The sequence below is a fragment of the Haliotis rufescens genome, unplaced genomic scaffold (genome assembly GCF_023055435.1).
Source record: "Haliotis rufescens isolate VD_foot unplaced genomic scaffold, xgHalRufe1.0.p SCAF_72, whole genome shotgun sequence".
NCBI lineage: Eukaryota > Metazoa > Mollusca > Gastropoda > Lepetellida > Haliotidae > Haliotis > Haliotis rufescens.
This window is the reverse complement of record NW_025964364.1, coordinates 1,204,691-1,228,363: the sequence shown is the minus strand read 5'-3', so window position 1 is coordinate 1,228,363 and position 23,673 is coordinate 1,204,691. Positions and strand designations below refer to the sequence as shown.

At 40.5% G+C, this 23,673-nt stretch overlaps 1 protein-coding gene across 2 annotated transcripts in view; it reads right to left on the bottom strand.

Moving 5' to 3' along the window:
- Positions 1-20,466, bottom strand: part of LOC124117287 — a 28,682-nt gene extending 8,216 nt beyond the window's left edge. Inside the window, exons 1-3 of one of the 2 annotated variants that reach the window (XM_048388496.1) lie at positions 19,871-20,466; positions 16,094-16,197; positions 13,468-14,295 (exon numbers count right to left, since the gene is read on the bottom strand). In XM_048388496.1, the coding sequence (XP_048244453.1) occupies positions 14,226-14,295; positions 16,094-16,197; positions 19,871-20,005 (309 nt within the window). In that variant the 5' untranslated portion in view covers positions 20,006-20,466 and the 3' untranslated portion in view covers positions 13,468-14,225. Of the gene's footprint in view, positions 1-13,467; positions 14,296-16,093; positions 16,198-19,870 lie in introns of those variants that run through there. The other variant, XM_048388497.1, reaches the window with a different exon arrangement.
- Between the last annotated feature and the right edge of the window lie 3,207 nt (positions 20,467-23,673).

Here is a 23,673-nt window from a genome sequence, read left to right as displayed (position 1 = left end):
AGTAAGGCATGGTGTGAGGTACCAGTCCTAGTGCCGGTGGCTATTTTGAGGGCCTTATATTGGATTGATTTAATTTTGTTGTAGTTAGTAGTTGAAATGCCACTTAGGACCGGAGCAGCGTAGTCGATTTTGGATTGAATAAGTGTTTTGTAGATGTTGAGGATGGTTTGTTTGTCAGACCCCAATCGTTCCCTTTAATAGCTCTCATTAGGTATAAATCTTTTTCACAAGAGTTGACCAATTTTGATATATGGTGGCCCCATGTAAGATGTTGATCAAATGTAACCCCTAGGAACTTAGCTTCTTTTTGGTATGTAATTTCTTTGTCATTAAGGTGAAGTTTGGGTGTGTAATTTTGCATATATTGTTTTTTGAAAAGGATGCCAATGGTCTTTTTGGTGTTGATTTGGAATCCCCAGTTGGAAGCCCAATTTTGGATATTGTTTAAAGCAGATTGCATTCTGTTTTTTTGTAAATTGATGGAGGCCGAGGAGGTCCAGAGGGAAACGTCATCTGCGAATTTTGCTGTGGTAATTTTTTCTTTATTTTTTTAATCTGAGAATATGTCATTTATCATAAAATTGAATAGAGTTGGCGATAAGATGCTTCGTTGTGGGGTGCCGTTTTCAATGGGGTGAGTGTCAGATAGGGTTTAATGGGATTAAACAGTGATATGTCTGTCGGTTAGGAAAGAGTGAATTAAGTTTAGTATTCTCCCATTGATATGATTGTTTTCGAGTTTTTTAAGAAGGCCGTTATGCCAAACCATGTCGAAAGCTTTGCTGACATCTATAAAGATGTCCAGGGTGTATTGTTTCATTGATTGCGCTGTCCTTATGTCTTGTTCTAGGTGTAGGATGTGGTCTAATGTTTGTCTGTTATTTGTGAAGCCGCTCTGGTCTGGGCTGATTAGTCTGTTTATGGAGATGTGATGCTTAAGTCTATTATTGATAATTGATTCAAGGATTTTGCATATGTGGGAGGTTAGGGATATGGGACGGAAGGAGTCGGGATCATTGGGGGGTTTGCCCGGCTTCAGGACTGGAATGATTTTTGCGTGTTTCCATGTTTGTGGTGTTGTGCCTGTTGACCATATTTGGTTGTAGAGTTGTAGTAATAATTGTTGTATTTGAGGTGTGATTTTATTTAGTATTATGTAGCTTATGTTATCGAGTCCTGTGGCTGAGGCTGTGTTTTTGTTATGGAGTGCATGTAGAAGTTCATGTATATTGATGGTTTTATTGATGGAGAGATGGGCTAAGTCGGGGCGCTTTTCGTAGGGGTGGTGGTTTTTTATTGTGTCTTGGAAGGGGGGGGGGGGGGGGTAGTTGGTGTTTGGTTGGTCTTGGCAAAGTGAATAGCTATATGATTGGCTTTATCTTTATTGGATGAGCAGTTTTTGAAGTTGGGCTGGACTGATTTTCGAAATGTCCCTTTTAGGGATTTAAGTTTGTTCCTTATTTTTCTTGAATTATTTTCGCCAAGTTTGAGGGTTTTGCAGAAAAGCTGCCAGTGTTTTTTTCTGGCCGTTTTAATGAGCTGTTTGGTATGGTTTCTGAGATGAATGAAATCAGGAATTTTTGTTTTATCTCGTTTGCTTCTATTCAGGGCTCTTTTCCTTAATTTTCTAGAGTTTTGGATGTCCGCGCTCCACCAGGGTACTGGGTTGTGGGAGGGGGCGGGTTTGGTTGTGGGTATGCATTGGTTTGCGATTTGGAATAACGTGTTAGTAAGGTTGGTGTTGAATGTGTCTATGTTGCTGTTTTGTATATTTTTGGGGTCTGTTTGGTTGCATAGTTTGGTAAAGAGTTGCCAATTGGCTTTTTGGAAGTTGAATTGTATTTGCTGGGTGGTTTCTAAAGGAGGTTCGTTAGTGGATAAAGGGGGATTTGAAGAGCATTTAGTTTCGATGTTAATGGGGCAGTGGTCACTTCCCCAGGTGTTGTTATGAACATCCCAGCTAATTAGATTGGACAGTCTGTTTGTTATTAGTGATAGGTCTACTGCGGTAGGGTTTTGTAGTCTGGATGTTGGGTATCTTGTGGGTTGGTTATCATTGAGTGAGATGAGGTTTGCCTTGTCTATCCATTTTACCAGAAGTCTCCCGAATTTATCAGTATAGTTTTTAGTTCCCCAGAGCGGGTGGTGCGCATTAAGGTCTCCGAGTAGGATGGTGTTATGGGTGATATGCTTGGACAGAATATCAAGGTCCTGGGAGGTAAAAGGTTTGGTTTTAGTATGATAGATATTTATTATTCTTAAATTAGTTTTGTGGAAGGTTGTATCTAGTGCCAGGGTTTCCAGGTTGGGGGTGGGGATGGGGACGGTGCTGTAGTTTAGTGAGTTATGGATAAATAGTGCAAGTCCTCCGTGAGGGGGGCCGGGGGTGTTTGGTTGTCGGGGTCGGTCTTTACGTAGAAATTGGAATTGGGGGATTTGGAAGTCTTTTTTGGATGAAAGTAGGGTTTCCTGGAGTGCAATAATGAGGGGTAGTATTTTTTTAAGAGAGATGAGGGCTTTTAGTTCGTGTCCGTTGGCCCGAAGGCCATTACAATTCCATTGGATGATGGACATGATTGGGGGGTTGATTGGAAGGGGGGTTGTGCTGGGGGGTAGGGATGGACTGGGGGGGGTAGGGTAGGTTGGAATGTTAGTTTTTTAGTTTGAGGCTAGCTGTTTGGAGAGATGCAAAAGACTTCTGGTAGATTTTGGACTTGGTAGCTAATGTGTGGAGTTTTTTGGCAGTAGGGTGTTTAAGAATAATGGCTGCGATTATAAATTCGACTAGTTTGTTTGAGTTATTGTACAGTTTTTGTGGAGTGATGTTTGCGGAGGGTGTGGACTTAAGTTGATGTATTTTGTTTGTTAGGAATTCTCTTCTGTGTTTGGAGATATGGAGTGGATTGGAAGTGTGTGTGTGGGGGTGGGGGGGGTGGATGGGGGGGTGGGGATTGGTAGGGGGGGTTGTGTGTATTGGATGGGGGGTGGGGGTTGTGTGTATGGGATGTGAAGGGGGAGGGGGGTATGTGGGGAGTATGGGGGTAGGGGTTTGGAATGCTAGCGTTTTTTTGGGTATGGTGGATGAGGGTTGGGGGGGGATGGTAGGAGAGCTGTGGTCTGAGTGTTGTTTGAGAGTGTAGAGGTTTGTGTGGGGGACGGTATGTAGGGGGGAGGAGGGGGGGGCTGTAGTTGTGGATGGTATGGGATGGATGTCGACTGTGGTTGTGGTGGTAGGGGGTGGTGTGGGTTTGGTTGGTTTTTGGTTGGTGGCCCGTGGGTGAGTTGAAGTTGATGGTGGCATGGGCTGGGGGGATGGGGGTAGGGGGGGTGGTTGTGTGTAGGAGCTCAATGAGGAATCAAGGTCATGGTCGGAGAGGCGGTAGGGGTCTTCAGGGTTGTCTTCTGAGTAATACTGGAGGAGCGGGATTTTGGCTGGTTTGGGGAGGTCAGTTTGTTTTAGGGTTTTTTTTAGATTGAGTATGTATTTTTGTTTTGTTGGGCATGTATTCTGGTTTGAGGTGTGGCCCTCTGATTTGCAGTTAACGCAGTATGGGGCCCAGGAGCATTCCTGGATGGCATGATTTTCAGAGCCACATTTAGGGCACAGGGGCGTTTTTTTGCAGTCGGAGGCCTTATGTTCGAAACAATGGCAGTAGATACATTGGGGCGGGTTTTTTCTGATTGGGTGAACTTTGTAGTTTAGTGCTCCGAAGGTAATGTAGTTTGGTAATGAGGTTGCTTTGAATGTAAGAAAGATGGTTTGTTTGGTGAGTCTACCCTGGGTGAGTTGGCGTTTGTTTATTGCTCTGAAGTTGGTAATTTGGGGTTGTGTGGGGAATTGGTTGGACATGTTGATGTTATCTTGAATGTCGTCTGAGGTGCCACGTGTGTTGAGGTAAATCACTCCTTGTATTTCTGTTTGCCATCGGGGAATTTGCCAATTGATATTTAGACCATCAATGATGGGGGTTCTGATAGCCAAGTTGAGGGAGGATTGGTCGTAAAAGGTAATTTTAAAACCTCTCCCGCAGGAGTTAATGAATTTGAAGTTTAGATTTGAATTTTTTGAGGCAGACTGCGAATTTGTTGGCTGAGAAGGTTTCATTTAGTGGTGTAATGGAGTTTGCGTGGAAGGCTAGGAGAATTTGTTTTGTGGGTGGGTTTTGGGTAGTGTTCTGGGGGGGTGTTTGTTTGTCACAGGTTTTTTTGGTGTTTTGTTGGATTTCTGTTGGGGAGTCAATGGACCTTTTGTTATTTTTGTTGATGTTGATTTTCTTTTTTTTTGGGGGGGGGGGATAGGTGTTTAAGTGATGGGTCGGGAGGGGGTGATGATTTCCAGGTCTAGTCCAAAATTTGGGGGTATTATATTTATGTTTTGTGTAGTGGGAAGGCCTGGAAATTCTTTGGGATCGGGTGTGGAGAAGATGGAAGTGGATAGGAGTGGGGAGGGGAGGTCCATGGGGGGCGAGTATGTAGTGTCCATGATTTGGGAGAGGGGGGTGGGAACGGTGGTGGGGGTAGGTGGGTATATACAAGATAATGGGTGATATACAAACAATCAATCAATGAAATAATTTACAGTTGGATGAGAATTGATGAGTATTTACAGTCTATTTACATGGTTTATACGTTGAAGTACAAACATTGCATTGGGGAACATAAAAGTGGGAGGATAAATATAAGTTTTGATGAAGTAGGGGTGATCAGGTAGCAACTTATCTATGCTTTGGTTCTTTGTATCGAGAGTCCGTGGGGTTGGCTTGGGGGTGAGGCATTCGGTTGCAATGGCAGCCGGCCGGCTTACAATGAATGTCCGAATCCCTGTATATGGGCTTGTGTGTTATGGTGACGTTCGAAATCCCAGTTGGTGCTGGTGAGTGCTGTGATCTTGGATGTAACGACGTTTGAGGTGAGTTAATGACTGGAGATGGCCTAGGAGGGCTGTTTGGGTTCCCGTGCCGGGGACATGACTTTCTTTTCCAACATGAAAAATATGAATGTTGAATGTGAATGATGCAATTGATACAGTAATTATACATATGTGTGTAATCACAAAATACATCTCATCAGTTTGACAGTTTCTCAGCTCAAACATCTCTAGTCTCCTTTCATAGGATTACATGAATTACATTTATTAACCTCAAAGGGCAAAGTATTTATTAAAACAACATATTAATTATTTGTTAGTAAAAGAACTTACAGTGACTTTGATCATTTTAATACCCTCTTCTCACAAGATAACCAGCTCACAACAACTCACCCTTTATGACTTTAACATTGTTGTTGTAACAAAGACCTTAACTCAGAGTGTTGGGTCATCCCATTACAGCTTAAGGTGAGTGCTCTAATTAACCCCCTACTCAACTGTATGACGATTGGCAATAACAAGGTGTATGACAAATGGCCTGTCTGACTGATGGGATTAGTCCCGATCCTACCCCGTTTGTCAAAACCCTCAAACACCTGATGAGGATATACTAAAAAGGCTTTGTTTTTCATTGGCTTTAATAGCCAATTCATTAAGGTGTAATGTATTACTACATCAAGGTACTTCATTTCTCACTTTGGAACCATTACCAGTAATAATATTTCTATACATGTCTTAAAGACACATCTTTAATTGGGTCATTCTACAGGAAAAAAACAAACATTTTGCTATTTATTTTATAAAAACAAAACTTTTAAGAAATATGTTCATAATACAATGTGTGACGTATTCACCATGGGCCGCCTTTTTATATTGAGTATATTATCAACTATATTTTCAAACTTCAAATACTGTAAATCTTGAAATTAATGTGAGCTTAATCTAAATGCAAACTATGCAAGCTAGTGGTCTTTGCTCGCCTTGATTAAACATTGCATTTATATCTCAAAATGACAATCAATAATAAGGCGCCTCACTTCACATTTTGGATGGCAGAAATACGAACTTGGACATAAACACAAACAACTATGTATATTCCACATCATTGTATATTGAGCAGCAGTTGTATGTAACAATGTCATTCAAACACTAGAAATTACATATAAACATTCAGTGAATTGTCACTGCTGGGGTCAAGAGATCTAATCGCTCATGTCGAACATTGGAGATGAAAATTTAACTTGAGTTGGTTCAATTATCTTATTTCCTTTGAACTTCCATAATGCCAGTCAACAGAATAAACACATGCTTTATCTCTTGTTTTTAGGAAAGCACTATGTATTGATTTTGCCATAAGGACACAACTAATAATATTTACTGGTTGATTGGATTAAGGTTGGATTAAGGTAAGGAGTCACATTCATACTGAGTAACGTTTTTGGCTAGGGGCCAGCAGTATCATTCAATTGGATCGAGGTGCATTCATTTCAAGATTTACAGTAGTCAGACTACAACGTACAGCAGAGGTAATTCTGAGATTAATTCTAATATTATGGTAATGACATTCGGTGTCGATTGTACCATGTAAATAAAGAAAGTTATAAAGAGAACTTATAAATTTCAGTTGTTTTCATGATCAAACAGTTCATTAGTTAAATCCAATACAGGTATAAGACAAGCATTTGTCACAGAGTGACGAAATATCCCCCGCCATATACACCATAGTACCAAATATGAAGACAATCCAGCGATTAGTTCTTGAGATATTGTGGCAACACCGTTTTCCAACTCCAAAAACAGATTTGCCTGCTGTGACCTTGAAAATGGGGTCAAGGTCACCAAATCTGACAGGTGTATGCGGTGTCTGTATATACACTATAGTTCCAAATATGAAGACAATCCAGCGATTAGTTCTTGAGATATCGCGGCAACACCGTTTTCTAACTCCAAAAGCAGATTTGCCTGATGTGACCTTGAAAATGGGGTCAAGGTCACCAAAACCGACTGGTGTCTGCGGTGTCTGTATATACACCATAGTTCCAAATATGAAGACAATCGAGAGGTTTAGTTCTTGAGATATCGCGGCAACACCGTTTTCCAACTCTAAAAGCAGATTTGCCTGCTGTGACCTTGAAAATGGGATCAAGGTCACCAAAACCGACTGGTGTCTGCGGAGTCTGTATATACACCATAGTTCCAAATATGAAGACAATCCAGTGTTTAGTTCTTGAGATATCGCGGCAACACCGTTTTCCAACTCCAAAAGCAGATTTGCCTGCTGTGACCTTGAAAATGGGGTCAAGGTCACCAAAACCGACTGGTGTCTGCGGTGTCTGTATATACACCATAGTTCCAAATATGAAGACAATCCAGTGTTTAGTTCTTGAGATATCGCGGCAACACCGTTTTCCAACTCTAAAAGCAGATTTGTCTGCTGTGACCTTGAAAATGGGATCAAGGTCACCAAAACCGACTGGTGTCTGCGGAGTCTGTATATACACCATAGTTCCAAATATGAAGACAATCCAGTGTTTAGTTCTTGAGATATCGCGGCAACACTGTTTTCCAACTCCAAAAGCAGATATGCCTGCTGTGACCTTGAAAATGGGATCAAGGTCACCAAAACCGACTGGTGTCTGCGGAGTCTGTATATACACCATAGTTCCAAATATGAAGACAATCCAGTGTTTAGTTCTTGAGATATCGCGGCAACAAACAGGTGGGACGTACGGACGGACGTACGGACGTACGGACGGACGTACGGACGGTCGTGAATACTATATCCCCCCGCTTCGCGCTTTCGCGCGGTGGGGGATAATAAAACAATATATAATCATATATCTGAGTAGTAGGGCTGGTACGGGTAACTAGGGTACTCGGGTCGGGTGGGTACTGAATTGGACTCGGGTACCCACAGGACTACCCGGACCCGTGGTTAGTCACGTGATATATTGTTTAATGACAAAAATTATCTGAAACTACTGGTTACATTACAAGTCACTAATGTTCCCATTTCTTTCTGACAATGCGCCCATTCCTTCTGACTTTTATATGTTTGAATAAAGTTAAAACTTCATGCAGTAAACTTTAGTGTTTGCATGACCAGATCGTTTTACACGTGTATCTAAATACATTTTGCCAGGGCTACGGTCAAACTTTTCCAAATACGACACTTTGTACCCATCTCTTAATATCTACAACGGGTACCCGGGTAGGGTCAGATAATAGGGTGGTGGGTACCCGGGTAGTAAATTTGGACTCGTCCCAGCCGTAATGAGTAGATCAGTTATGTTACCCATTAACTTCAAAACGTCTTGATCTCAGTGACACAGAGGAATATCAAGTCTATTTAGCTTGGCCCATTACCACAACAGGTAAATCTCACATAGTTTGACAAGCCATCTCTACTCCACTGTCTAACAACAGGTAAATCTCACATAGTTTGACAAGCCATCTCTACTCCACTGTCTAACAACTGGGGTATCTGACAAATGGGGCAGGACCAACGAAGAAGTAGATGCCAGCCAACCCAAGAACATGTCTCCATACCTATGTGATCAATTCAACTTAATCCACCAAAATAACAGTGAGTGAGTGAGTGGGGTTTTACGCCGCTTTTAGCAATATTCCAGCGATATCATGGCGGGGGGACACCAGAAATTGGCTTCACACATTGTACCGATGTCGGGAATCGAACCCCGGTCTTGGGCGTGACGAGCGAACGCTTTAACCACTAGGCTACCCGACCGCCCCCCACCAAAATAACAAGATACTAAGTATCTATAAACATGATAGTATTACAAACCACGAAAGTGTGCTAGAAAATATGCCAGCACACACAGGAAAGCTGAGAATCCCGCCTTGTTCATGCACAAGGGCATTGGGCAGTAGAAGATGATTATCCATACGACTATGGATAGCTGAGAGTGAAGACGACTGTTACAACTCGGAAGATATTTTTGTGTGACGACAGCCAAAATACAGGATTAGGGCAATGATGTAATAGAGGCTGGGTATTTGCAGGAATTCAAAGTTTTCATCCATGGTAACCTCTGGCCAGCCACTGAGTCCCAATGTGCAGACACAAGAAGGTGGATCTCTGTCTGGCCACTGTCTGACCAGCTGTGTTTCAACAGGAGATGACTCCATGTTTTCCATTGAAGAATAGTGTCACCCGGTAAAGGTCGATCAGGTACTGATTGTGTGGCAAGGGAATTTGAACATCTGCATGAGTGAGGAAGTAGACAGGCATAAGTGAGGAAGTACAATGTCTGTATAAGTGAGGAAGTACAATGTCTGTATAAGTGAGGAGGTAGAATGTCTGTATGAGTGAATAGAATGTCTGTATGCGTGAGGTAGTAGAATGTCTGTATGAGAGAGTAGAATGTCTGATTGAGTGAGTTAGCAGAATGTCTGTATGTCTGTATGAGTGAGTAGAATGTCTGTATGAGTGAGTAGAATGTCTGTATGAGTGAGTAGAATGTCTGTATGAGTGAGGAGGTAGAATGTCTGTATGAGTGAGGAGGTAAAATGTCTGTAGGAGTGAGGAAGTAGAATGTCTGTATGCATGAGGAAGTAGAATGTCTGTATGAGTGAGTAGAATGTATGAGTGAGAGAGTAGAATGTCTGTATGAGTGAATAGAATGTCTGTATGCGTGAGGTAGTAGAATGTCTGTATGAGAGAGTAGAATGTCTGATTGAGTGAGTTAGCAGAATGTCTGTATGAGTGAGTAGAATGTCTGTATGTCTGTATGAGTGAGTAGAATGTCTGTATGAGTGAGTAGAATGTCTGTATGAGTGAGGAGGTAGAATGTCTGTATGAGTGAGGAGGTAAAATGTCTGTAGGAGTGAGGAAGTAGAATGTCTGTATAAGTGAGGAAGTAGAATGTCTGTATAAGTGAGGTAGTAGAATGTCTGTATGAGTGAATAGAATGTCTGTATGAGTGAATAGAATGTCTGTATGAGTGAATAGAATGTCTGTATGAGTGAGGAGGTAGAATGTCTGTATGAGTGAATAGAATGTCTGTATGAGTGAGTAGAATGTCTGTATGAGTGAGTAGAATGTCTGTATGAGTGAGGAGGTAGAATGTCTGTATAAGTGAGGTAGTAGAATGTCTGTATGAGTGAATAGAATGTCTGTATGAGTGAGTAGAATGTCTGTATGAGTGAGGAGGTAGAATGTCTGTATGAGTGAGGAGGTAGAATGTCTGTATGAGTGAGGAGGTAAAATGTCTGTAGGAGTGAGGAAGTAGAATGTCTGTATAAGTGAGGTAGTAGAATGTCTGTATGAGTGAATAGAATGTCTGTATGAGTGAATAGAATGTCTGTATGAGTGAATAGAATGTCTGTATGAGTGAGGAGGTAGAATGTCTGTATGAGTGAATAGAATGTCTGTATGAGTGAGTAGAATGTCTGTATGAGTGAGTAGAATGTCTGTATGAGTGAATAGAATGTCTGTATGAGTGAGGAGGTAGAATGTCTGTATAAGTGAGGTAGTAGAATGTCTGTATGAGTGAATAGAATGTCTGTATGAGTGAGTAGAATGTCTGTATGAGTGAGGAGGTAGAATGTCTGTATGAGTGAGGAGGTAGAATGTCTGTATGAGTGAGGAGGTAGAATGTCTGTATAAGTGAGGAAGTAGAATGTCTGTATAAGTGAGGTAGTAGAATGTCTGTATGAGTGAATAGAATGTCTGTATGAGTGAATAGAATGTCTGTATGAGTGAATAGAATGTCTGTATGAGTGAGGAGGTAGAATGTCTGTATGAGTGAATAGAATGTCTGTATGAGTGAGTAGAATGTCTGTATGAGTGAGTAGAATGTCTGTATGAGTGAATAGAATGTCTGTATGAGTGAGGAGGTAGAATGTCTGTATAAGTGAGGTAGTAGAATGTCTGTATGAGTGAATAGAATGTCTGTATGAGTGAGTAGAATGTCTGTATGAGTGAGGAGGTAGAATGTCTGTATGAGTGAGGAGGTAGAATGTCTGTATGAGGTGATGTGAAATTGGGTTTAACGTCGCGTCCAAGATTATTGCACTTATATAGCGACGTGCATGCACGTGTATGTGTGTGTGTGGCTGCTTGTACTAGTCCGGACTGATGCCGATTTATAGTGCTAGCTCACTGAGATACCATGCCGCAGTTTAACATGAATACCCCACTCAGACACAGTATACTGACTCCGAGCCGACCAGTCCTTGTTTTAGCCCCTTAATGCCGAGCGCCTGACAGGGTAACAACAAGTACAATCTTTTAACGTCTTTTTGTATGACGCGGCCCGGGATCGAACCCTGGACCTTCCGCTCTCCGGGCGGACGCTCTACCACAAGACCACGGAGGCGGTCGTCTGTATGAGTGAGGAGGTAGAATGTCTGTATAAGTGAGGAAGTAGAATGTCTGTATAAGTGAGGTAGTAGAATGTCTGTATGAGTGAATAGAATGTCTGTATGCATGAGGAAGTAGAATGTCTGTATGAGTGAGTAGAATGTATGAGTGAGAGAGTAGAATCTCTGTATGAGTGAGTAGAATGTCTGTATAAGGAAGTAGAATGTCTGTATGAGTGAGGAGGTAGAATGTCTGTATGAGTGTGTAGAATGTCTGTATGAGTGTGTAGAATGTCTGTATGAGTGAGGAGGTAGAATGTCTGTATGAGTGTGTAGAATGTCTGTATGAGGAAGTAGAATGTCTCTATGAGTGTGTAGAATGTCTGTATGAGGAAGTAGAATGTCTGTATAAGTGAGGAAGTAGAATGTCTGTATGAGTGAGTAGAATGTCTGTATGAGTGAGTAGAATGTCTGTATGAGTGAGTAGAATGTCTGTATGAGTGAATAGAATGTCTGTATGAGTGAGGAGGTAGAACGTCTGTATGAGTGAATAGAATGTCTGTATGAGTGAGGTAGCAGAATGTCTGTATGAGTGAGTAGAATGTCTGTATGAGTGAATAGAATGTCTGTATGAGTGAGGAGGTAGAACGTCTGTATGAGTGAATAGAATGTCTGTATGAGTGAGGTAGCAGAATGTCTGTATGAGTGAGGTAGCAGAATGTCTGTATGAGTTAACAGAATGTCTGTATGAGTGAGTAGAATGTCTGTATGAGTGAGTTAGCAGAATGTCTGTTTGAGTGAGTTGAATGTCTGTATGAGTGAGGAGGTAGAACGTCTGTATGAGTGAATAGAATGTCTGTATGAGTTAACAGAATGTCTGTATGAGTGAGGAGGTAGAACGTCTGTATGAGTGAATAGAATGTCTGTATGAGTGAATAGAATATCTGTATGAGTGAGGAAGTAGAATGTCTGTATAAGGGAGGAAGTAGAATGTCTGTATGAGTGAATAGAATGTCTGTATGAGTGAGTTAGCAGAATGTCTGTATGAGTTAGTAGAATGTCTGTATGAGTGAATAGAATGTCTGTATGAGTGAGGAGGTAGAACGTCTGTATGAGTGAATAGAATGTCTGTATGAGTGAGGTAGCAGAATGTCTGTATGAGTTAGCAGAATGTCTGTATGAGTGAGTAGAATGTCTGTATGAGTGAGGAGGTAGATTGTGAGTATGAGTGAATAGAATGTCTGTATGAGTGAGGAAGTAGAATGTCTGTATAAGTGAGGAAGTAGAATGTCTGTATAAGTGAGGAAGTAGAATGTCTGTATGAGTGAATAGAATGTCTGTATGAGTGAGGAGGTAGAATGTCTGTATGAGTGAGTAGAATGTCTGTATGAGTGAGTTAGCAGAATGTCTGTATGAGTGAGTAGAATGTCTGTATGAGTGAATAGAATGTTTGTATGAGTGAGGAGGTAGAACGTCTGTATGAGTGAATAGAATATCTGTATGAGTGAGGAAGTAGAATGTCTGTATGAGTGAGGGAGTAGAATGTATGAGTGAGGGAGTAGAATGTATTGCCGCACTCAGCAATATTCCAGCTATATGATGGCCGCCAGTAAATAATCAAGTCTGGACCAGACAATCCAGTGATTGACATCATGAGCATCAATCCACGCAAGTGGGTTACGCTGACCAAGACAGTGAGCCTGACCACCCGATTGCGTTAGTCGCCTCTTACCACAAGCATAGTCGCCATTTACGGGAAGCACGGGTCTGCAGCACACATCAGCACAAGTTCCCCCATTTCCCAGTTCATCCTGTTACAGTAGTACTAATGTTCTGGCTGTGTGGAGGTGACTTGTGTTACACTGAGAACAGGACCAGGGAAGAGTAAGAGGAATCATGATGAAAGTTACAGTCTTAAAATTCCTCAGAACTTGGTAACATAAGAACATAAAATTACTCCCATTTTGAACAGAATAACAAATATTTTCCTCCCAAGGATACAGTTTTGAATCCGAGTTATCTCCTTTTACAAGGAAAACATACATGGCACCAAAACAGGATTGTGCAAGAATACAATGCCAGTCAAAGACTTATAGCATATTTTCTTGAGTATAGTGCGCACACCCCTCTAGCGGACTCAGTATTTTGGACGAAAAAAAATTAAAACTCATTATGGCATGTATAATGCGCACCCCCTTCTACACAGCTGTGGAAAAAACGTGCACACTATACACAAGAAAATACGGTAAAATGAATAGTGTCACATTATTTCACAGAATCATTAATAAAATATGGATTAATATTTACTAACAACATTCTCACTGTATGTTATGTTGGATTTTATTACACAATTAATGAAACAATTTTACCAATTGTGTTAATTATCACGAAACTAAGTAATTATTATTCAAGCTTGATGGGGTTTAGAGAAAACACGATGCAAACACCTGTGGATACAGGTTCTACAACAACAAATCAGAATCAGTTGTTCGACAAGCAGTTTTGAGTCGGGATAGTTTAGATGGAATTTTTAATTTCTTTCCGTCAAACTGACAAATAACTGATATTGGCATGTATTGCCACCGAAAAGCATTTAAACAGAACATATTTGTGAGTTCCTGAGAGTATTTCAAAGTCTTAACTAAATGAATCAATAGATAGTCGTGTAATTTCCTCGCATGTTGTGGTTTCAAAGAGCTTCCTTCTACTTGAGGGGTCATCTCCCTTCCTTGGCTTTGACAGTCGATGTGGCTCACCTGGTCAGTGTTTGATATTGCTGGCCCAAATCAACCCCTTTACTTCCTACTTTTTGGTAAAGTTTATTACCTAGCCTCACATGTATGAGAACTTTAAAGCTGCTTAATGTATCCCTGGCTTAATTCTGGCCTGAATTTCATGCTTTCTGTCCACATTTGAATAATGTGTTGGATTCCTTTCCATGTTTACTTATGTCACCAGGTTATAACATAGATGCTTGTTGGAGGTAGTAGAAGCCCAAACATTTGTGTTTGTAAGTTTGAGGAATTTCTCACGATCACATCATGTTATGAATGTCAGAACCATATTCCATAAATGTAGAAAGCTCTGCAATGATCTGATTGTACCTGGAAGGCAAACAACTGACCATTAATGGCTTTGAGCTTTAAAGATTTGTTCATTTTTTACAGTTGAAAATATGTTTTAGGGTGATATTTTCTAGACAGCCTCAACCATGTATGGGTGAGTGAGTGAGTTGGGTTTAACGTCGCTTAAAAAAGTATTCCAGTTATATTGCAGCGTGTCAGCTTAATGTGGGAGTAAAGCCCGAAGTGATGCAGGTCTCAGACGTTTACCACTTCGGAGAAACCCACGAGCACGGGTATGGTGCTGACAAACCTAGAAACATAATCGGGGCGAACAAGGATTCGAACCCACAATCATAGGTTTCTGGCGTGCCCAAGGGACGCAACTCTGCACAGCGAATCGTGGCGCCTTAGACGACTGGGCCACCCATCCCCCCAACCATGTATGGAATTGATCCATGACCACCTTCTTTTATGAAACATGAATAAACTACCATGTTCTGTGTATGATTGTAGTAACTTTTATATTTAATACAGAAACACATTTTGTAATACATTGCTGAAATAAACATAATTTTAACTCTTTTGTATTGTGGTATTCATGTTAGATAGGAAAATTATTGAAGTCATATCCATTTTCACTCTTGTCTGAGAAACTACATGTAAATACAATACATAAATTACAGATTTGCCTTGTGCATATTTTTCTTATTTGTCTATAGGTTCTGCTACACAAAATCAGATTCAGCAATTATGATATACTATCACGACCCTACTTTTGATATTTTATAATCCATCCACATGATTCCCTGTTTGTATGCTAATTAAGCAAAGTTAAACATCTTTGATAAAACACAAGTTTGTGGTTTTTGTCTACATATGTCAGTGCTAGCTGGAATACATTAAATTTACACCCCAGGGGAATGTCCGACAAAGTCACATTTATAGATAGCTAACAACCAAACTCAGGTGACCTTATCTGTGTACTTTTGACATGGGCCATGAATCCCATGAAGAATATGAATGACCTGAGCAGATTCACCCATCTCTCTAGTTACAAGTTCACTTTACTAATTCTTATATTTTAGTACAACATAGTCTTTTTTCATTGAAAGTGTGAAATTTCTGTATATTCATCGAAAGTGTGAAATTTCCGTATATTTCTGTTGTCTGTATTGAAGAATGAGCTATCTCGGTCTGTCACAAACAAATATGTAAATATTGCAAATACATGCAGACTGAAATGTCCACAACACAATAACTCTCTCTCACACTCACACTCACACTGAACTAATCACTGCAAGAAAGGTACTTTATACTGAACCCTTGAGATTCCTCATACTATGAAGGTGGCACAGAAGTTCTGCTACTTGTGGGAATGTGGACATGGCCACTTAAACTCTTCATAGGTCGCAAAATGGTCAAAGCTCTTCCATTTATTATCATTATATCCGCTTTGGGTGATTTGTGATGGTTTTTTATGCATTTCTTATTCTTCTTTCAATTCTTAGTGGAAACAGGCCTAAACAAGCGTTTGAAGCTTCTAAAAAAACTAATCACCCAAACTAGTAGTGTCTTACCTAGAGTTGTTGGTTGTTGGTTTGTTGTTTAATGCCCCACTCAGCAATATTCCAGCTATATGACGGCAGTCTGTAAATAATTGAGTCTGGACCAGACAATCCAGTGATTAATGTCATGAGCATCGATCCACGCAATTTGGATCGATGACATGCATCAACCAAGTCAGCGAGCCTGACCACCCGATCCCGTTAGTCGCCTTTTACGACAAGCATGGGTTGCTGAAGACCTATTCTACCCCGGAATCTTCACGGGTCCTCACCTAGAGTGCTCACAGCAACCCTCGAGTGCCACAGCGGCGACTGCTCCAGGTGTGCCGGGTACTCTGCTGTGCGTCGTGGTGTGGCAGTGGTCCATGTTCCTCCGCTGCAACAAAGTTGTAAATTTTACAAAAAATTGTATATCCATAAAACTTATCCTATCTCACACTATGCATTTCTCATTCTTCTTTCGATCCTTTGTGGAAATATGGCCTATATGTGTCTGGTCATTAGTCTGAACAAAGGCCTCTATGTGTCTGGTCATTAGTCTGAACAAAGGCCTCTATGTGTCTGGTCATTAGTCTAAACAAAGGCCCATATGTGTCTGGTCATTAGTCTAAACAAAGGCCTATATGTGTCTGGTCATTAGTCTAAACAAAGGCCTATGTGTGTCTGGTCATTAGTCTAAACCATGGCCTCTATGTGTCTGGTCATTAGTCTAAACATAGGCCTCTATGTGTCTGGTCATTAGCCTAAACAAAGGCCTATATGTGTCTGGCCATTAGCCTAAACATAGGCCTCTATGTGTCTGGTCATTAGTCTAAACAAAGGCCTATATGTGTCTGGTCATTAGTCTAAACAAAGGCCTCTATGTGTCTGGTCATTAGTCTAAACAAAGGCCTATGTGTGTCTGGTCATTAGTCTAAACAAAGGCCTCTATGTGTCTGGTCATTAGTCTAAACAAAGGCCTATGTGTGTCTGGTCATTAGTCTAAACAAAGGCCTCTATGTGTCTGGTCATTAGTCTAAACAAAGGCCTCTATGTGTCTGGTCATTAGTCTAAACAAAGGCCTATGTGTGTCTGGTCATTAGTCTAACCCAAGGCCTCTATGTGTCTGGTCATTAGTCTAAACAAAGGCCTATGTGTGTCTGGTCATTAGTCTAAACAAAGGCCTCTATGTGTCTGGTCATTAGTCTAAACAAAGGCCTCTATGTGTCTGGTCATTAGTCTAAACAAAGGCCTATGTGTGTCTGGTCATTAGTCTAACCCAAGGCCTCTATGTGTCTGGTCATTAGTCTAAACAAAGGCCCATATGTGTCTGGTCATTAGTCTAAACAAAGGCCTATATGTGTCTGGTCATTAGTCTAAACAAAGGCCCATATGTGTCTGGTCATTAGTCTAAACAAAGGCCTATATGTGTCTGGTCATTAGTCTAAACAAAGGCCTATATGTGTCTGGTCATTAGTCTAAACAAAGGCCCATATGTGTCTGGTCATTAGTCTAAACAAAGGCCTATATGTGTCTGGTCATTAGTCTAAACAAAGGCCTATATGTGTCTGGTCATTAGTCTAAACAAAGGCCTCTATGTGTCTGGTCATTAGTCTAAACAAAGGCCCATATGTGTCTGGTCATTAGTCTAAACAAAGGCCTATATGTGTCTGGTCATTAGTCTAAACAAAGGCCTATATGTGTCTGGTCATTAGTCTAAACAAAGGCCCATATGTGTCTGGTCATTAGTCTAAACAAAGGCCTATATGTGTCTGGTCATTAGTCTAAACAAAGGCCTATATGTGTCTGGTCATTAGTCTAAACAAAGGCCTCTATGTGTCTGGTCATTAGTCTAAACAAAGGCCTATATGTGTCTGGTCATTAGTCTAAACAAAGGCCTATATGCGTCTGGTCATTAGTGTAAACAAAGGCCTCTATGTGTCTGGTCATTAGTCTAACCAAAGGCCTATATGTGTCTGGTCATTAGTCTAAACCATGGCCTCTATGTGTCTGGTCATTAGTCTAAACATAGGCCTATATGTGTCTGGTCATTAGTCTAAACAAAGGCCTATGTGTGTCTGGTCATTAGTCTAAACAAAGGCCTATGTGTGTCTGGTCATTAGTCTAAACAAAGGCCTCTATGTGTCTGGTCATTAGTCTAAACAAAGGCCTCTATGTGTCTGGTCATTAGTCTAAACAAAGGCCTATGTGTGTCTGGACATTAGTCTAACCCAAGGCCTCTATGTGTCTGGTCATTAGTCTAACCAAAGGCCTCTATGTGTCTGGTCATTAGTCTAAACAAAGGCCTATGTGTGTCTGGTCATTAGTCTAAACAAAGGCCTATATGTGTCTGGTCATTAGTCTTAACAAAGGCCTCTATGTGTCTGGTCATTAGTCTAAACAAAGGGACCGCCTCCGTGGTCTTGTGGTAGAGCGTCCGCCCGGAGAGCGGAAGGTCCAGGGTTCGATCCCGGGCCGCGTCATACAAAAAGACGTTAAAAGATTGTACTTGTTGTTACCCTGTCTGGCGCTCGGCATTAAGGGGCTAAAACAAGGACTGGTCGGCTCGGAGTCAGTATACTGTGTCTGAGTGGGGTATTCATGTTAAACTGCGGCATGGTATCTCAGTGAGCTAGCACTATAAATCGGCATCAGTCCGGACTAGTACAAGCAGCCACACACACACATACACGTGCATGCACGTCGCTATATAAGTGCAATAATCTTGGACGCGACGTTAAACCCAATTTCACCTCACCTCACCTAAACAAAGGCCTCTATGTGTCTGGTCATTAGTCTAAACAAAGGCCTATATATGTCTGGTCATTAGTCTAAACAAAGGCCCATATGTGTCTGGTCATTAGTCTAAACAAAGGCCCATATGTGTCTGGTCATTAGTCTAAACAGACCATTCTAATATTTCTGAATCCCCTTGTCCATTTTAATAATCCCACTGTGCATGAAACGAGGATATGCCCATCATATTCCATGTGTTTGTCAGGCCTATCTGAGTGAAAATACATTCACCCCTTGCTTTAAATGATAAACATTGCTGATAAAAACTGTTATTTCCAAGTGTGTCTTTGCAATTTTAACTGTGCCACAGAATTTTTAACTCTTGGGATTGCTCTCATGGCATCCACTGTGAATAAAAGCCTGATTTATCATACAGACAAGAATCACACACGATTTGGATACAAAAACAATTCCCTTACTGACTGACTGACTGACTGACAAATGACTTGTGTAGGAAGTATCAATACCTATGACATAAATTTACACTGATGGTGGCAACCTGAGCTTATTAAGTGAGGACAGTATTGAAGTTCATATCAAATGCAGAGGATGATATAAATATCCAGCCATGATTAGCTTCAATTAAAAACTATTATGACTAATGATGAATACACAATTGCAGTAATTCAATGAGTATTTTATATAAACCGGGACCAGTTGAAATTTGTTAATTTGATCCGAAACGTCGTGGTTGCCCTGAAATTGACAGTTCAAGACAGTTACCGTATTCGACCCAATAAGCGCCCATGTCCCAATAAGCCCCCCCCCGTTTTCCCCGATGCCCAAGTAAGATTTACTCACCTGTTTTTTTCATACGGTCAAGAATCTTTTGTAGTCGGTTAATGAGGAGATGTTCACCAGTAAAATGTAAGTAACAGTTTATCTCCCTAGCCCCCCAGCACCAGAAGAATATCGATAGGCTTACTGATGAATTTACGCCAATTTGACTCTGAATTGGTCCCAATAAGCGCCCACCCCTTCTGTCTTTATTTTAAGCGCCCTGGGCGCTTATTGGGTCGAATACGGGGTAGTTCAAATTTAATGTTGCGCCGGTATTGTTTCAGCTATAGAGCAATATTCCCTAAATACGATCATATAAAAGTAAATACGAATGTGTGTGGGAAGGAGACATGTGACATTCAAGTACTTCTGGAAAGAGCTGTCCAGCTGCATGGTGATCGCAGACAGTAATCCAACTTTATGTTACCTATTTAACTGTATTTGCTACATCTGATTACATTTTTCAATGGCAGCTGAGTAATGGGAATACTTACCTTGAGTGTAGACATTGCTGTCACTGTGCAGCCACAGTTGTAAACAGACGCTGACCACTTTACTTCCGGTGCCGGCAAGTGCTCTTGGCGCCTCCTATTGCGGCACGAGCAGTGAAGAGTTTTTCCGTGTCTCATTCAGCCAGTCGAGTGTCTCCCCAACTACTCTTTCTAAAACTTGATATAGATTATCTAAAGAAGGTATGTACATGAACTGTAACTATCAACTGAATGAAAAAAATGATTCTATGCATGTAGCGTCGTTATTCAAGGGAGTAAAGTAACATTATTGTTAAAGTCTCCTTGTCTGTGGTTAATTCTATTTCACTTCTGTATTATTTAAAATTACATACTGCCCCTCTTTGAATGTTGTCTGTAACGGTTACAGTTAAAACGGCACCTCAGCAAAACCTCACCAAGCCAAAACTGCTACTTTATTGCACCTTATCTAATTTTGTTTACCTTGGTACTGCAAAAAATGAAATTAAACTTACATAGTCACTTGCAAACACAAATAATTGTGAAATGTTAATACAAGACAAGAGCAATACAGTGAGTGAGTTGGTTTAATGCCACTTTTAGCAGTATTCCAGTTATATCGCGACGTGTCAGCTTAATGTGGGGGGAAGCCCGAAGTGATGCAGGTCTCACACGTTTACCACTTTGGTGAAACCCACGAGCAGGGGTATGGTGCTGACAAACCTAGAAACAAAATGGGGGCAAACCGTCAACCACTACAGACAAGGCTGATTCAGGAGGGCTGACTCAGGGCCGATGTGAGTATCACTATCACCCATGTTTTGTTCTACTATTGGGCCCCCAGGTAACCCCTTGAGAATTCAGGAGGGGTCTTTTCCATACCCACATCACCTGATTGATGAACCCAGTCTAGCACAGAGCACCTAATTACTTGTTTGTCTCCAACTGGTAAATTAGGTGAAGTGGGCGAATACCGGTGAGAAGAGGGGTATGTCATGCACAATGGTTCAGCAAAGTGACATTCAGCAATTGTTAAAACAAGCTTAAACTACAAACTTATTACTCTGTGTTTAGTGGTGCCTATACCAGATGTTTGAACTGTAAATTATCCTTGTCTCCCACAGATATTCATGGGAATGAAACAGCAGACAGACTGGCACAGCTAGCTCTGGACAAAGCGGAGATACACCCTATTGCTTTCAGCAAACTGGAGGAAATGCAACATCAAAGCAGAAATGACAGACAAGCCCAATGGCAAGTGAAGGTTGCAGATGGCTTTACAAAATACAAAATGAAAACCCAAATTGGAAAAAAAGCCATACTCATACTCATCTGTAAAGATGGTCAGCTCCTCAAACGTTTCTTTTCAGAGCAGCCAAAGTAATTACATCCATTTCTGAAAACACAATTTTGTATCAGTAAGAAAATAGAAACCATATCAAAATAAAAGCAGAAAGATGGTCTTAGAGTAACAAACTGTTCAACAGTTCAACCACACGAAACAGGCATATTCTGTATGAACAATTATATTATATTTTGTCAACATAATTATGATCTCAGAAGGGCATTACTGCCATCAATCATCTAAACTGGGACTTGACTTTCAGTGCATATCTTTATTTATTGTGATTATTTATTCTGAACTTCATTTTGTCATGGTCACTGAACAAAAGCCTTGTGGGGGCACCTCTGTTGTGCTGACATGTCTTGTGTGAGAGGTTAACATGCACATTATATACAGATGATCTGAAAACCTGTCATTTTACTTTCTTTATTATGCCTGTTTGGCATTATTTTTTTTAACGTTTGAGAATCTATACTGTCTCAACATTTCATACAACACAAGTGCATTTGTTTTCCATCCACTATGTGGTTGTTCAAAGTACACTTATTACCCCGTTCAATGGATCAGTGTGCACTTAACAATCATTCTTAGCTCCCTGGGGAGTATACAACCCAAACTGCCTTGAGGTACTAGAAGGTAAAAAGTCACATTGACATCTCATCCTACCAGGTACCCATTCACAGCCTAGCTGCTGAACAACGTCGATCCAACTACTCCCATCGACCAGTGTTGCTCAACTTGACATGATTTGTGACCTGTGCGCTGTGCACAGGACCACATGCCACCAGCTCATGCATTCTGATACAGATATGATAAATGATCAATAATTCTGATATTAAAAAAACTATCTTGACACCTACTTCGCATACTCTGAGTTTCATGTTTTTCTTAGTGGGTCAGTCAACTGCTTGGTGGTCAATCAGAGTGTAAGCCCAGGCGTCCTCTGGATTGGCTAGTTTTAAATCTCTGTGTCCCACTTTCAAACCCATTTGTTTTCACCCTGCACTTTGCATCGATACTTCACAGTGCACTGGACTGGAAGAAAGCATATACTTATATAAAGGTTAGTAGTTAAAGTTATAAGTGTATTTTATGCCAGTATAATTATGAAAATCACTTTAGTTTACTAAATGTCTATATAGATCCTAAATTATATTTAAACATGTCTTATTTACTAGTATTAGTGTGTATGGTGAGTGTATGTATACTAGATATATTTCATTTCACTATATGTGTGTCTGTGTTAATCTAGGACATTTGTGATTTCAGTAACTTGTATTTTGTATTAATTTGATGATAGTTTACATGTAATGTTCATGTGTGTAGATAAACATACCTTCATGATGTATTTAAAATCATGAACAGGTTTTCACGAGGGATTGTGACCACCCAAATACACCCCAGTGGGATTCACCGGGTATATATATATATATATATATATATATATGGATCTACTTATATATTGCTTGCATTGTTACATAATATTATATTTATTGTACCATATATATATTGATTGTGTAAATCCACTAAACTTACATATCTCAGCTTATAATTGTGAAATGTTATAAATGATATATCATGTATAGCTACAAGTGTAGTAGATTATTATTTAATCTGCTTGGGTTTTGATGTACTAGATATAATTGTATGTTTATTATTGTATTCATTGTTCCAGGGTGTCGGTTTATCACGACAGAAAATAAATAATCAGACCTCACACCCTAGCCTGTGTCATTATGTTATCTGGGATACATATGCACATATTAATGGCTACAACAGTTGTAACATACTTAAAGTTTGGTTGGTTGGTTGGTTGGTTAACGCCGCACTCAGCAATATTCCAGCTATATGACGGCGGTCTGTAAATAATCAAATCTGGACCAGACAATCCAGTGATTGATATCATGAGCATCGATCCATGCAATTGGGACCGATGACATGCACAACCAAGTCAGCGAGCCTGACCACCCGATCCCGTTAGTCGCCTTTTACCATACTTAAAGTTGTCAATACTGGGGCTTGATTGATTTGATTGATAGGTAATGCAATTGACATAGGTATTGATTCAATAGTGGCAGGAAATATCAATATAGATTGATTACCTTAGTATCCTTAAATGACTAGAATATTTGTAGGTCACTTTTAGTCTTCAACAAATTATCACTGAACCCACAAGGTTTACTCAGCACCCCCGAACATTTAACTAGTATTATACTCTTCAGGAGCTCTTGACCCTGTGACTGGTGACCATTGTCTCGTAATGTTAATCTGAGTAGCTCTAAACCCCTTGACATAAGTTTTAAAAGAAAGATGTATAATTAGTTTGCTTGACAAGGTGAAATTAATGTGGTATTTGTGTAAGTATAACTGTATTCTCAGTGAGTGAGTGACTGCATGGTTTAATGTGACTTTTGACATTAACATTATGGCAGAAGACACCAGAAATGGGCTTCACACATTTCACACATTATACTCATTTCGG